This window comes from Oncorhynchus mykiss, chromosome 16, assembly GCF_057628025.1.
Source record: "Oncorhynchus mykiss isolate SJ-2025 chromosome 16, ASM5762802v1, whole genome shotgun sequence".
NCBI classification, from domain to species: Eukaryota; Metazoa; Chordata; class Actinopteri; order Salmoniformes; family Salmonidae; genus Oncorhynchus; species Oncorhynchus mykiss.
The window spans coordinates 63,685,154-63,699,035 of NC_143037.1; the positions used below are offsets into that span (position 1 = coordinate 63,685,154).

Genomic DNA, 13,882 nt, shown 5'->3' on the forward strand with positions numbered 1-13,882 from the left:
TCCAGCCCTCTCCACACTTAAGTGATTCACAGCATACGGGAGGCAGCTCACCCTCTGCAGTCCCTTTACAGCAGCAGAGGGAACTATGTAGGTAATATGCTTAAAACACAGTTTATCAGAATTTTTTTCTACTGGGTTACATATGCAAATCAAATCAAATTGTATTTGTCACATACACATATTTAGCAGATGTGATTGCAGATGTAGTGAAATGCTTGTGTTCCTAGCTTCAACAGTGCAGTAGTATCTAACAGTGCAGTAGCATCTAAAAATGATTCACAACAATACCCACAAATATAAAAGTCAATGAATGGAATTAAGAATTATATAAATATTAGATTGAGCAATGTCAGCATGGCACTGACTAACATACAGTAGAATAAAATACATTATATATGTATGAGATGAGTAAAGCAGTATGTAAACATTATTTAAACCTTATTAAAGTGACTCGTGTTCCATTATTAAAGTGGCCAGTGATTCCAAGTCTATGTATATAGGGCAGCAGCCTCTAAGGTGCAGGGTTGCGTAACCCGGTAGAAGCCAGCTAGTGATGGCTATTTAACAGTCTGATGGCCTTAAGATAGAAGCTGTTTTTCAGTGTATCGGTCCCAGCTTTGATGCACCTGTACTGACTTCACCTTCTGGACGATAGCGGGGTGAACAGGTCGTGGTTAGGGTGGTCCTTAATTATCTTTTTGGCCTTCCTGTGACATTAGGTGCTATAAGTGTCCTGGAGGGCAGGTAGTTTGCCCCCGGTGATGCGTTGGGCAGACTGCACCACACTCTGGAGAGCCCTGCGGTTGCGGTGATACATCCCAACAGGATGCTCTCAATTGTGCATCTGTAAAAGTTTGTGAGGGTTTTAGAGGCCAAGCTAAATTTCTTCAGCCTCCTGAGGTTGGAATAGTACACCGTGGTAGTCCATGATTGTCTGTAGGCCCTGCCACATACGTCTCATGTCTGAGCCGTTGAATTGCAACTCCACTTTGTCTCTATACTGACGTTTTGCCTGTTTGATTGCCTTATGGAGGGAATAACTATACTGTTTGTATTTAGCCATATACCCAGTCACCTTGCCATCACTAAATGCGGTGTATTGTGCATTTAGTTTTGCGCGAATGCTGGCATCTATCCACGGTTTCTGGTTTGGGTAGGTTTTAATAGTCACAGTGGGTACAACATCTCCTATACACTTCCTGATGAACTCAGTCACCATATCCGTGTATTCGTTGATGTTATTCTCAGAGGCTATCCAGAATATATCTCAGTCCGCGTGAGCTAAACAATCTTGAAGCATGGATTCCGATTGGTCAGACCAGCATTGAATAGACCTTAGCACGGGTACTTCCTGTTTGAGTTTCTGCCTATAGGAAGGAAGTCGCAAAATGGAGTCGTGATCAGATTTGCTGGAGAGAGATTTGCTGAAAAGTTGAGTAGCAGTGGTCCAATGTTTTACCAGCGCGAGTCAGTGTGTTGTTAGAACTTTGGTAGCGTTTTCCTCAAATTTGCTTTGTTAAAAACCCCAGCTACAATACATGCAGCCTCAAGATATGTGGTTTCCAGTCTGCATAGAGTCCAGTGTAGTTCTTTGAGGGCCGTCATGGTATCGGCTTGAGGGGGAATATACACGGCTGTGACTATAATCGTAGAGAATTCTCTTGGGAGGTAATACAGTCGGCATTTGATTGTGAGATTTTCTAGGTTGGGTGAACAAGAGGACTTGAGTTTCTGTATGTTATCACAATCACACCATGTGGGTTAATCATGAAACATACAACCCCGCCTTTCTTCTTCCGGAGAGTTCTTTATTCCTGTCTGCGCGATGTACTGAGAACCCAGATGGCTGAATGGATGGGGACAGTATATCCCAAGAGAGCCATGTTTCCGTGAAACAGAGTATGTTACAATCCATGATGTCTCTCTGGAAGGAGATCCTCGCCCTGGGCTCCCGAGTGGTGCAGCGGTCTAAGGCACTGCATCTCAGTACTTGAGGCGTCACTACAGACACCCTGGTTTGATTCCAGGTTGTATCACAATCGGTCATGATTGGGAGTCCCATAGGGCGGCGCACAATTGGCCGAGCATCGTCCAGGTTTGGCTGGTGTAGGCCGTCATTGTAAATAAGAATTTGTTCTGATTGCCTAGTTAAATAAAGATTAAATAAAATGAATAAAAAATAAAATACTTTATTATCCAGAGACTGAACATTAGCAAGTAATATACTCGGAAGCGGTGAATGGTATGCATGCCTCCTGAATCGGACTAGAAGTCCACTTCGAATACCTCTTCTCTGCCGGAGCAGTCTCTAGAATAAGTTTGATTGCCCTGGGTGGTACGAACAAAGGATCCAATTCTAGAAAGTCATATTCCTGTCCATAATGCTGGTGAGTTACCGCCGCTCTGATATCCAAAAGTTATTTCTGGCTGTATGTAATAACACAAAGACATTTCTGGGCTAATAATGTAAGAATTAACACACAAAAAAAACGAAATACTGCAAAGTTGCTTAGGAGCTAGAAGCAGAGCTGCCATATCTGTTGGTGCTATCTTACTTGCCAGAAAACTACCTAAACATTGCATAAACAAAGGACTGTGAAGGGGGAAGGAGAGGACGCCTTGGAGAGTGTTGGGATACTGCCCCTCTCCCCACCGTTGTGATTACAATCTCTGAGGGTTTGGAGCTTGAGGTAGTCACCTCATACAAGTACTTGGGAGCATGGCTAGATGGTACATTGTCCTTCTCTCAGCACATATCAAAGCCTCAGGTTAAGGTTAAATCTAGACTTGGTTTCCTCTATCGTAATCACTCCTCTTTCACTCAAGCTGACAAACTAACCCTGATTCAGATGACCATCCTACCCATGCTAGATTAATGAGACGTAATTCATAGATCGGCAGGCTAGATGTTCTTTGCCATTCGGCCATCAGATTTGCCACCAATGCTCCTTATAGGACACATCACTGCACTCTATACTCCTCTGTAAACTGGTCATCTCTGTATACCCGTCCAAGACCCACTGGTGGATGCTTACTTCTAAAACCCTCTTAGGCCTCCACATACAACACCCGTTCTGACAGTCACATTCTGTTAAAGGTCCCCAAAGCACCCAAAGGTCCCCAAAGCTAGCCACTGGAACGAGCTGCAAAAAACACTCCAACTGGACATTTTTATCTCTTCACTCAAAGACTCTTACTGGCAGTTGTGTCTGCTTTGAGTGATGTATTGTTGTCTCTACCTTCTTGCCCTTTGTGCTGTTGTCTGTGCCCAATAATGTTTGTACCATGTTTTATGCTGCTACCATGTTGTGCTGCTGTCATGTTGTGTTGCTACCCAGCTGTGTTGTTGTAATGTGTTGCTGCCATGCTATGTTGATATCTTAGGTCTCTCTTTATGTAGTGTTGTGTTGTCTCTCTTGTCGTTATGTGTGTTTTGGCCTATATATATATATATATATATATATATATATATATATATATATATATATATATATATTTTATCCCAGCCCCCGTCCCCGCAGGAGGCCTTTTGCCTTTTGGTAGGCCGTCATTGTAAATAAGAATTTGTTCTTAACTGACTTGACTAGTTAAATAAAGGTTAAATAAATAAAAATATAAAGACCTGTGTCTTGAGGTCTCATGGGAAGTCTGCTCTGATTGGCTGTCAGGATCTCCAATTTAACAATGTCAGAGGTTTGGGCCAACAGCTGCGTGGCCTCCATCAGGGAACAGTGCTCAGTACTGGTCCCATCTATACACAGGAGAAGATCACCTATATGCAATGCCCCACACCTGAGAGAGAGAGAGAGAGAGAGAGAGAGCGAGAGAGAGAGAGGGGTAGGAAAGGGACAGACAGAGGGGGTTTGAAAGTAGAAAAGCATATTACATTTAGTATAAAGCTATTTTCATGCAAAATACAGTATGATCTCTTTGGTATGCAAGTAAAAAAGTTTTACATTGTATGTGACAGGAGGCTTGGCTCACCTCTCCACCACACTGGCCTGTTTGATTTTGTCAATGACGATGACCTGCTTGTTCCTGTACACTGCAGTAGCCAGGCTGACACCCAGGCTGGCTGCAGGACACTTCACTATCTCCACCAGCAGGGGGCCAGAGGCCTGCTGCACAGACTCTGAGAGAAAGATAGACATGCACGGCATTAGGGTAGAATATCCATAGTACTGTAGTGAATTGATGAGGTTGCTTAGTGTTGGTTTAATAAGGTCACTACAGTACAATGATGAAATCAGTGTCTGAGTACTTAAGAAATGTTATAATTATAATTTCCACATTTACTTTGTCTTCATAATCTCCTCTCTCTAAATTGAAGACCCCATTATTTTATTTCAGGGGACATTTGGTTTGTTAATGATCTTTTCCCACTTTATTCCAAACAAGGATATTCCCATTTACTTCACCTCAACCCACCTCACTTAACATTTAACTCCGGCAGCACAGATGTCAAGCTGTCTCAGCTGATGACATACGGTTTGAGACATGCTATCCAGTGATAACGGATGACCTTAGACTTGGGCGAAGATTTACCTTCCAACAGGACAATGACCCCAAGCATATAGCCGAATAAATGCTGGAATAGCTTTAGAACAAGAATGTGAAAGTCCTTGAGTGGCCCAGCCAAAGCCCAGATATGAATCCCATTGAAAATCCGTGGAATGACTTGAAGATTGCTGTTCACCGCCGGTCCCCATCTTACTTAACAGTGCTTGGGAAAATCTACTAGGAAGAATTGGATATCCCCAAATCCAGATGTTCAAAGCTGATACAGACATACCCAAGATGACTCAAATCAAATCATACTTTATTTGCCACATGCGCTGAATACAACAAGTGTAGACTACTGTGAAATGCTTACTTGCAAGCCCTTAACCAACAGTGCAGTTCAAGAAGAATAAAATATTTACCAAGTAGGCTAAAATAAAAAGTAATAATAAAAAGTAACACAATAAGAATAACAGAGCTACAGTATATACAGGGGGCAATGGTACCGAGTCAGTGTGCAGGGGTACAGGCTAGTTGAGGTAATCTGTACATGTAGGTGGGGGCAAAGTGACTATGCATAGGTAACAAACAAACAGCGAGTAGCAGCAGTGCATGGGTGGGGGGGGGGGGGGGGGGGGTAGAAGCTGTTGAGGAGCCTTTTGGTCCTAGACTTGGTGCTCCGGTACCGCTTGCCATGCGGAGGCAGAGAAAACAGTCTATAACTTGGTGAATGGAGTCTCTGGCAATTTTCTGGACTTTCCTCTGACACCGCCTATTATGTAGGTCCTGGATGGCAGGAAGCTTGGCCGTTCGCACTACCCTCTGTAGCGTCTTACGGTCAGATGCCGAGTAGTTTCCATACCAAGCAGTGATGCAACCGGTCAGGATGCTTTGGATGGTGCAGCTGTAGAACCTTTTAAGGATCTAGGGACCCATGCCAAATCTTTTCAGTCTCCTGAGGGGGAAAAGGTTTTGTCGTGCCCCCTTCACGACTGTCTTGGTACGTTTGGACCATGATAGTTGGTTGGTGATGTGGACACCAACAGAGATGCATACAAAGCTCTCCCCCGCCCTACATTTGGCAAATCTGACCGTAATTCTATCTTCCTGATTCCTGCTTACAAACTAAAACTAAAGCAGGAAGTACCAGTGACTCGCTCAATACGGAAGTGGTCAGATGACGCGGATGCTACACTACAGGACTGTTTTGCTAGCACAGACTGGAATATGTTCCGGGATTTATCCAATGGCATTGAGGAATACACCACCTCAGTCACCGGCTTTATCAATAAGTGTATCGATGACGTCGTCCCCACAGTGACTGTACGTACATATCCCAACCAGAAGCCATGGATTACAGGCAACATCTGCATCGAGCTAAAGGCTAGAGCTGCCTTTTTCAAGGAGCGGGAGACTAATCTGGACACTTTTCTCAATCTGGTCTAGGATTTTTTCCCCTGGTTGCACCTGATATGCTGGTAAAATGTTGGTAAAACTGATTTAAGGTTGCCTGCATTAAAGTCCCCGGGCACTTTGTAGCTCCGCTTCTGGGTCAGCATTTTCTTCTTTGCTTATAGCCTTATAGAGTTGGTTGAGAGCGGTCTTAATGCCAGCTTCTCTTTGTGGTAGTAAATAGACGCTACGAATAATACAGATGAGAACTCTCTTGGTAAATAGTGCGGTTGACAGCTTATCATAAGGTACTCTACCTCAGGAGAGTAATACCTCGAGACATCTGTTAATACCTCTCACCAGCTGTTATTGACATAAATACACAGCCCCCCCACCCCTCGTCTTACCAGAGGTAGCGTCTCTGTTCTGCCGGTGCATGGAAAATCCCACCAGCTCTATATTCTCAGACTCATAGCTTTATTCGCCGCCAAATGTGCTTCCACAAAGTATTGACTCAGGGGTGTGAATACCTATGTAAATGAAGTATTTCTGTATTCATTTATTTTTAATCAGAGGAGAACAGACTGAAGGGTTATTTGACATTTGACCATGCCAAACTGACGCAAGCTCTCGGTCCTCAACATTCTGCACCCTTCTGTGAGGCTCTTTCGGGGGCAGGAACATCTGTCTGTCTAACTGACTGTCTGACTGACTGACTGACTGTGAAGCACTAGTTCTAATTAGGGTGTATAAAAGCCTAGATCTCTGTTTTAGTTTTTTTGCTTCATTTAGAAGAATAAAACCGTTCTGTAACATGCAAAATGAAAGAAAATAATCCTAAACTTCCGGGTGGTTTGGCTTACTTATATATGGTAAAGAGTCGACTTCTATAATAGAATCAGTAGAGTATTTATTGTATGTACCTGCTGTACCATTCCTACTAAGTGTTGACATGTTTTGTAGGCGTGTGAATCCCCAGTGGCGGCTTGTGAGCAACGAACACTCGCTCTAATACATTCTTGTGGAACGGGCGCATAATTTACCCTCAGAGCGATGTTGCTTTGCCTGCCGTATTCTCACATAATACCCCTCCGACCAGCGTGTGTGTGCTCACCCATGACGGAGACGTCATACTCAATCAGGAACAGGGCTTCCTGGCTACACTGCATCAGCATAGTGAGGGTGTCAGCGTGCTTCTCTCGGTTTAAGGGCATCCCATCCACGCTCAGCACGCGGTCACCAGCCTTCAGTGTGCCCTCTCTGTTAGGGAGACAGAGAGAGAGGTGAGAGAACACTAACCCTTAAGTGTGCATGAAGGAGAGGGCATCGAATGCAGGCACTCTGTCCACACAGACACATCACATGGTCACCATCTTTCCGTTTGCTGTCTCTAGGAATAGAGGAACATTAAAAAGGGAAGAAGGAGGTGTTTTGGACATTGCAGTACAGTCATATTTCGCCACCAAACAGCTCCCAATGTCCTCTCTCTGGTAAAAGATAGATTCTACTTCTGACCTCTCAGGAAATGAATGAACATACATTAATAAGCATAAATGATATCTATATATTATCTCATGGTGTACAGTACACTCAACATATCACTGTTTGATGTATATACTAAGTATGTTGCCCTTAATCTTCTGAGAAATCCTGGACAGAGACAGTGCAGTACAGCATTCAGCTAGCTAGTCCCTAGCCTTAGGATGAAGCTTGCTCTTTATACCGTTAATGTGGATATAACATTAATGCATGACTGCATTTCCATAGGTCTGGGGGGCATGCATCACTACATCTTTTCAATAGCATTTGCCATTGAAACAAATGGCAAAGAGAAAACCAGGTCCAGCAAGCTGTACAGATTGCACACAGATACATACACTGACTGAAAACAAGGCGTTCCAGAGCTTCTTTATTGCTTACTCATGTGAAATTACTCATGAGGGAATAATCACGTGTGTGCACGCACGTGCGCACACACACACACCTATGCATGTCTTTACCTATCAGCAGGACCCCCGGGCCGTACGTAGGTCACTACCAGAGGACGAGACCTGTGCCAGTCTTCATGGAACCCTCCTAGAGAAGCAGAACACACACGATCAGGTTCAATCTTTCATCCTCTGCCACCCTTCATTATACACACTGTACATTCTAGCAGACTGAATGATGCCCACCTCTCATGACGAATCCAAAGCTGTTACCCTCTTTGTATAGGCACACCTCTATGGTCTTAGATATGACACCCGAGGGAGCATTCTGGACTGAAAACAGAGATGGGGAGAGAGAGAACAACTGTCACATTCATGATTCACATTCAGTGTTTTAACCTGAGTTTGAATTATTTTATCTAAGCATTTTCCCCTCTCGTTTGCTGTACAGGGTCCTTGGGTTCAGGGTTAGTGTTAACTGCCAATGTGAGTTGCGACCCATTGCTGGGTTGCTGTTTTGGTCCTTATGGGTCAAAACTGGATCATCCAGTGGAGGGAGGACAGCTCATGGCTAGAATGAAAAGGTATCAAAGAAATCAAACACATTCCATTCATTCCATTTGGGCCTTCAAATGAGCGTGTCTTCAGATTGAAAATGACACCAGCCTCCACTGGGATTCTGATTAGTTTGTTTACTTGCTGGGTCACAGTCCAGAAATAAATTGACAACTACTGTACTGGAATAATGTCCCAGCATGAGAAGACAACAACAGAGAGAATTGGATGCTTTTTCAACCAAGAACAAAGGCAAGCTATGTTGACCTTATCTCCACTACTGTATATGTTATTTGAAAATATATGGATATTATAGACCTACTATAATAGATGCAGGACGATACACACTAGAAGTGCTCATACCAAAGGGAGGTAATTCGTACTCCACTTCCAGCACCACACGTTCCCCGATGTTCTTCAGCAGGCTGATGATCTCCTCGTGGCGGAGCTTGGACAGGTTGATGCCGTTCACAGACTTGATGTAGTCTCCCACATTCAGCTGGTCACTCCTACAAGGAGAGATAGAGCTACAATAGAGCACAACCCCAGCAGAGAACATTGAAGACGTTGCTTGATGAGTTTTTCCTGACCATGTCACTTAGCCAGGGAATATCTCTGGATTGGTTGGGTCACATGTTTAGGAAAACCTCCTGGCCCCACTAATGATAAACTCTGAAAACAACATATTATCTCCTGATTCATGGCTTCAGAACGTTGTTGTGTATCTTCATCACTGCCCTGTCATGACTAATGTTCGGCATCTTTGTAGCAGAAAGTCTGTCTAATTATAACACAAGCTATGCAAATAGATGCAACCCTAGAATTCTTCAGACAGACAGACAGACAGACAGATAGAGATGAGAGACATGTTTCACATGATGTCTCCCATGTGACATTGTGAGTCAACACGATGCTCATTTGGATGCTAATTAAATAGATGTGCTGCTCTGCTACACCTCTGGGCTACTGCCAATCGCTACAGTGACTCAGGACACACACATCAGCATGAGCCTACCAAACACGGTCATACGCTTTCATTTTAACATAGATATATTGTGTGTATGAGATCAACCGAGTCGACTAGCAAACAGGCCAGTGGTGTAATGGTTATAATAGCAGTGAGATAAGCTGTTAAGTAATATCACGATTGTCATATCTAGTCGGTTGACCACATTCTATACTGAGACACTTTTGTGGTGGCAGAAATAATTTAATTTTCCAGTATTTAATATGAGTGTGTGTGTAATAAATAAAGATGAGAGGCTGCAGTCACATGCCACTTAGTCACTCTGAAGCGTGAGAGAGCTTTCCACTGCGTTTATGGCTGACATAAGGACAAATTATATGAATTGAATGTTTATTCAACTATCTTTACTGAAATAACATGGCTCCACACTCCAAAATAGAAACATTAAATCCCTATGAATACCAAGTGAATTGGGAGGCAATTAAATAAAGCAGGTAGTCGCTTAAAACAGTTCTCTCTACATTAACTTAATACCAATTAATTCACTGTAGTAAGATGTCATTTAATTTAGTTTGTGTGATAGGGAACATCCATATTTATCTTGTTTATTAACATAGGAGACCCTCTCCTAAACTATGCTCTGGTGGAATATCAGTTCCAGGCTCCACATCACCCAGTAAACAGCTGGTCTCCTGCAGCGTTTATGATCCCCAGGTTAGTGTGAGGCGGTGTGTTACAGTGTGGATGGTGTGGGTAACACATACAGACAGCTCGCTGCGGTTGCCAGGTTACGGATGTGTCATCTCAGTGGAGATCTCACCTGGCAGCTAGCCCACCTGGCCGTAGGTTGGACACTCTGGGCTTGCCGTCCTTATCGGACCCCCCGGAGATGGTGAGGCCCAGGCTGCTGCCCTCCCTCTTTATTAGGTCCACGGTGGTCACACCCCGGTAGTCTTCTACACACACACAGGGACACACAGGAAGACACACAGGGATACACAAGAACAAACAGGGACACATAGGAACACACAGGGGCACACAGGAACATACAGGGACACACAGGGATACACAGCGACACAGGGAAAAACACAGGAGGAACAGTGGATGGACAGAGTCACTGAGTCAGCATCCATCTGGGACACAGAGTCTGTTTGTCTGAACTGTTACAAACACGGCTTGATTATCTCTGCCTCTGACGTTCTGTCTCTTTCTCTACCCCTCATTATCTCTCTCTGTCTGACTCACTTTCTCTCTCTCCTCTCTCCCCCTCCCTCTACTCTCTGATGATGGATGTTATGGATAGGGGATGGAGTCTGCTCCATATAAACTGATGGATGTCATGGATAGGGGGTAGGGTCAGCTTCATATAAACTGATGGATGGGGGATGGAGTCTGCTCCATATAAACTGATGGATGTCATGGATAGGGGGTAGGGTCAGCTTCATATAAATTGATGGATGGGGGATGGAGTCTGCTCCATATAAACTGATGGATGTCATGGATAGGGGATGGGGTCAGCTCCATATAAACTGATGGATGTCATGGATAGGGGGTAGGGTCAGCTTCATATAAACTGATGGATGGGGGATGGAGTCTGCTCCATATAAACTGATGGACGTCATGGATGGGGGATGGGGTCAGCTCCATATAAACTGATAGATGTCATGGATGGGGGATGGGGTCAGCTCCATATAAACTGATAGATGTCATGGATGGGGGATGGGGTCTGCTCCATATAAACTGATAGATGTCATGGATGGGGGATGGGGTCAGCTCCATTTAAACTGATAGATGTCATGGATAGGGGATGGCGTCAGCTCCATATAAACTGATGGATAGTGGGGTGGGGTCAGCTTCATATAAACTGATAGATGCCATGGATAGGGGATGGGGTCTGCTCCATATAAACTGATGGATGTCATGGATAGGGGATGGGGTCAGCTCCATATAAACTGATGGATGCCATGGATAGGGGATGGGGTCTGCTCCATATAAACTGATGGATGTCATGGATAGGGGATGGGGTCAGCTCCATATAAACTGATGGATGTCATGGATAGGGGATGGGGTCAGCGCCATATAAACTGATAGATGTCATGGATAGGGGATGGGGTCTGCTCCATATAAACTGATGGATGTCATGGATGGGGGATGGGGTCAGCTCCATATGAACTGATGGATGTCATGGATGGGGGATGGGGTCTGCTCCATATGAACTGATGGATGTCATGGATAGGGGATGTGGTCAGCTCCATATAAACTGATGGATGTCATGGATGGGGGATGGGGTCAGCTCCATATAAACTGATGGATAGGGGATGGGGTCAGCTCCATATAAACTGATGGATGTCATGGATAGGGGATGTGGTCAGCTCCATATAAACTGATGGATAGTGGGGTGGGGTCAGCTCCATTTAAACTCAGTACATTCCCCATAATGGGATGGAATTCAGTGAATGAATTGAAAAAGTACATCTTGACAGAAAAAAGGAAATTAATTACAGATTTGTAAATTAAATTTCCTGAACAGAATTGAGGATAAATTGGGCTTGACACTAGCTCTGATGGATATCTAGTTGTAGTGCCTTCAGATGCTGTAGTTTTTTGTGGAGGTAATGTACTTGGTCCCATTCTGTCTCTGGCCACAATGTGCTGTGCTGTTAAATCATGCCAAATTCATGGGGGGAGAGGACTCCTTTTGTCTCCAACGACAGGTATGCTACATAGGCTTATTTCCTCCTTATCTAAGCACTACAGCACAATATATTCATAACAGTGCCACACCTATCAACCAACGCAGCGAAGACGTGATGGAACATGTGTGATCAAACAATCACATTGAAAAGCTTCACTCCTTCAGATATCCTTACATCTTGGAGAGAGTAAGGCTGAAAATATTGGAGATGGTACCACAGAGGAGAAACAGTGGAATCACTGAAAGTCACAGTAAGGTGTAACCCCACTGTACCTGCAATACTGCGTCTCCTGGAGGCATGGTCAGTCCCTCCAGAGTCCTTGTTGCCCTTAGAGTAGGGCCCGTCATCTGAAACAATGAAAGGAACATTTGGTGAATAATCTGGATGTTTGGAGAACTACTACAGTATGTAAGGAATGTGTCTCCTGAGAGAGGAGAGGGAGGAGGGGGGGAACCTGACACCAACACATCCCCCATCCATACGCTGACAGCTGCCAGGGCCTCGTTTAACCCTTTGATCCCCATTAGAATGAGTGTGGACATTAGAGAGAGATACAACAGGAAAAAACTCCTCCAACAGGCACTTAGGTAACTCAAACAGAATACTGGCAGGTCAATCTGTGAGCCGGAAGGTCATGCTGCTCTGTTTCCACTGTAACATAGTGGGAAGGGTCAAGAGATCAAGACAGCTAGTTTTAGTGTGAGACAGAAGCCACACAGAGAACCCTATTAGACACATTAGGAGTAAATGGAATTTTCTCCAATAGACGCTGATCTGAAGATAATGTTGCCTTTAGATTTGGAGTAGCTGATCCTAGATTTCTGTCCACAGGCATCTTCTACCTGCAGTGAAACATTATGCACCAAGATGGTGCATTCAGCATAAGTTAGAGCTGGGAAATACTCTTGAGGGAACGTGTTGTGGTTAATGGACTGTTCAGGCATGTGGAGAATACAACCATTTTCAGTCATCTACAACAGCTGCTACAGAGGAAACCAGGAAAGGCTCTATCTGTTCTTATAGGATCTTCTTTTTACAGTGGGAGCCATTACTGCCACAGAAGCACCGGGCCCAGATGAGCAGTGGCCCTGCTTTGCCTGGCTGTTTGAAGCTGGATACAGCAGCGTGGGTATGTCAGCATTCGCGATGATGAGAAATCTGACACTGCACTTCCTAAAATCCAGTCCACTGAGGACTACCTTTTCAACCAAGTGATTTAAACAGCACGTTACACACTTAAAGGTCCAATGCAGCCGTTTTTATCTCAATATCAAATAATTTCTGGGTACCAATTAAGTACCTTACTGTGACTGTAATTAAAAGGGTCAAAAAGAAACAAAAATAGCTCAAGAAAGAATTTTGCCAGGACTGTCTGGGAGTGGTCAGAGAGAAGGGTCTAATTGGAGGAGCCTAATGGGAGGGATGTGTGATCTGAAAACTAGCTGCTTCTGGCAGAGAGGAGGGCAAACTCTTGTTATTGGTCTATTAACTTATATCAGGCAGACCAAACCCCACCCAGCCAAAAAAAGCTGACATTTCAGGCAGTCTTTTCAAACAGCTGTTACTCTAAAAGTGCATTGTCATAATTTCACAATTCCATAGTATTTTACCAACCTCATAGTGTGGAAACATATATAAAACACTGGCAGATGCCTCACAGGTCCTCAACTCGCAGCTTCATTAAATAGTACCCGCAAAACACCAGGCTCAACGTACACAGGGAAGAGACGACTCCAGGATGCTGGCCTAGAAGGTCAGCACAACCTAGAAGGCCAGCATCCTGGAGTCACCTTGTCACTGTTGGCATTGAGACTGGTGTTTTGCAGGTACTATTTAATGAAGCT

The 13,882-nt window shown here is 44.2% G+C and overlaps 1 protein-coding gene across 13 annotated transcripts in view; it reads right to left on the bottom strand.

The window, feature by feature from the left end:
- The window catches only part of LOC110492486 (glutamate receptor-interacting protein 2), a 53,957-nt gene that overhangs the window by 32,847 nt on the left and 7,228 nt on the right, over positions 1 to 13,882 (bottom strand). For 12 of the 13 annotated variants that reach the window (XR_016487461.1, XR_016487459.1, XR_016487463.1 and 9 more), the window contains exons 2-9: positions 12,311 to 12,385; positions 10,163 to 10,298; positions 8,739 to 8,884; positions 8,067 to 8,153; positions 7,893 to 7,968; positions 7,007 to 7,152; positions 3,985 to 4,132; positions 3,623 to 3,792 (exon numbers count right to left, since the gene is read on the bottom strand). Coding sequence is in view for 4 of the 13 variants with exons in the window: in XM_021566847.3 (XP_021422522.2) it covers positions 3,623 to 3,792; positions 3,985 to 4,132; positions 7,007 to 7,152; positions 7,893 to 7,968; positions 8,067 to 8,153; positions 8,739 to 8,884; positions 10,163 to 10,298; positions 12,311 to 12,385 (984 nt within the window). In the remaining 9 variants the exon portion in view is untranslated. Of the gene's footprint in view, positions 1 to 3,622; positions 3,793 to 3,984; positions 4,133 to 7,006; positions 7,310 to 7,892; positions 7,969 to 8,066; positions 8,154 to 8,738; positions 8,885 to 10,162; positions 10,299 to 12,310; positions 12,386 to 13,882 lie in introns of those variants that run through there. The other variant, XR_016487465.1, reaches the window with a different exon arrangement.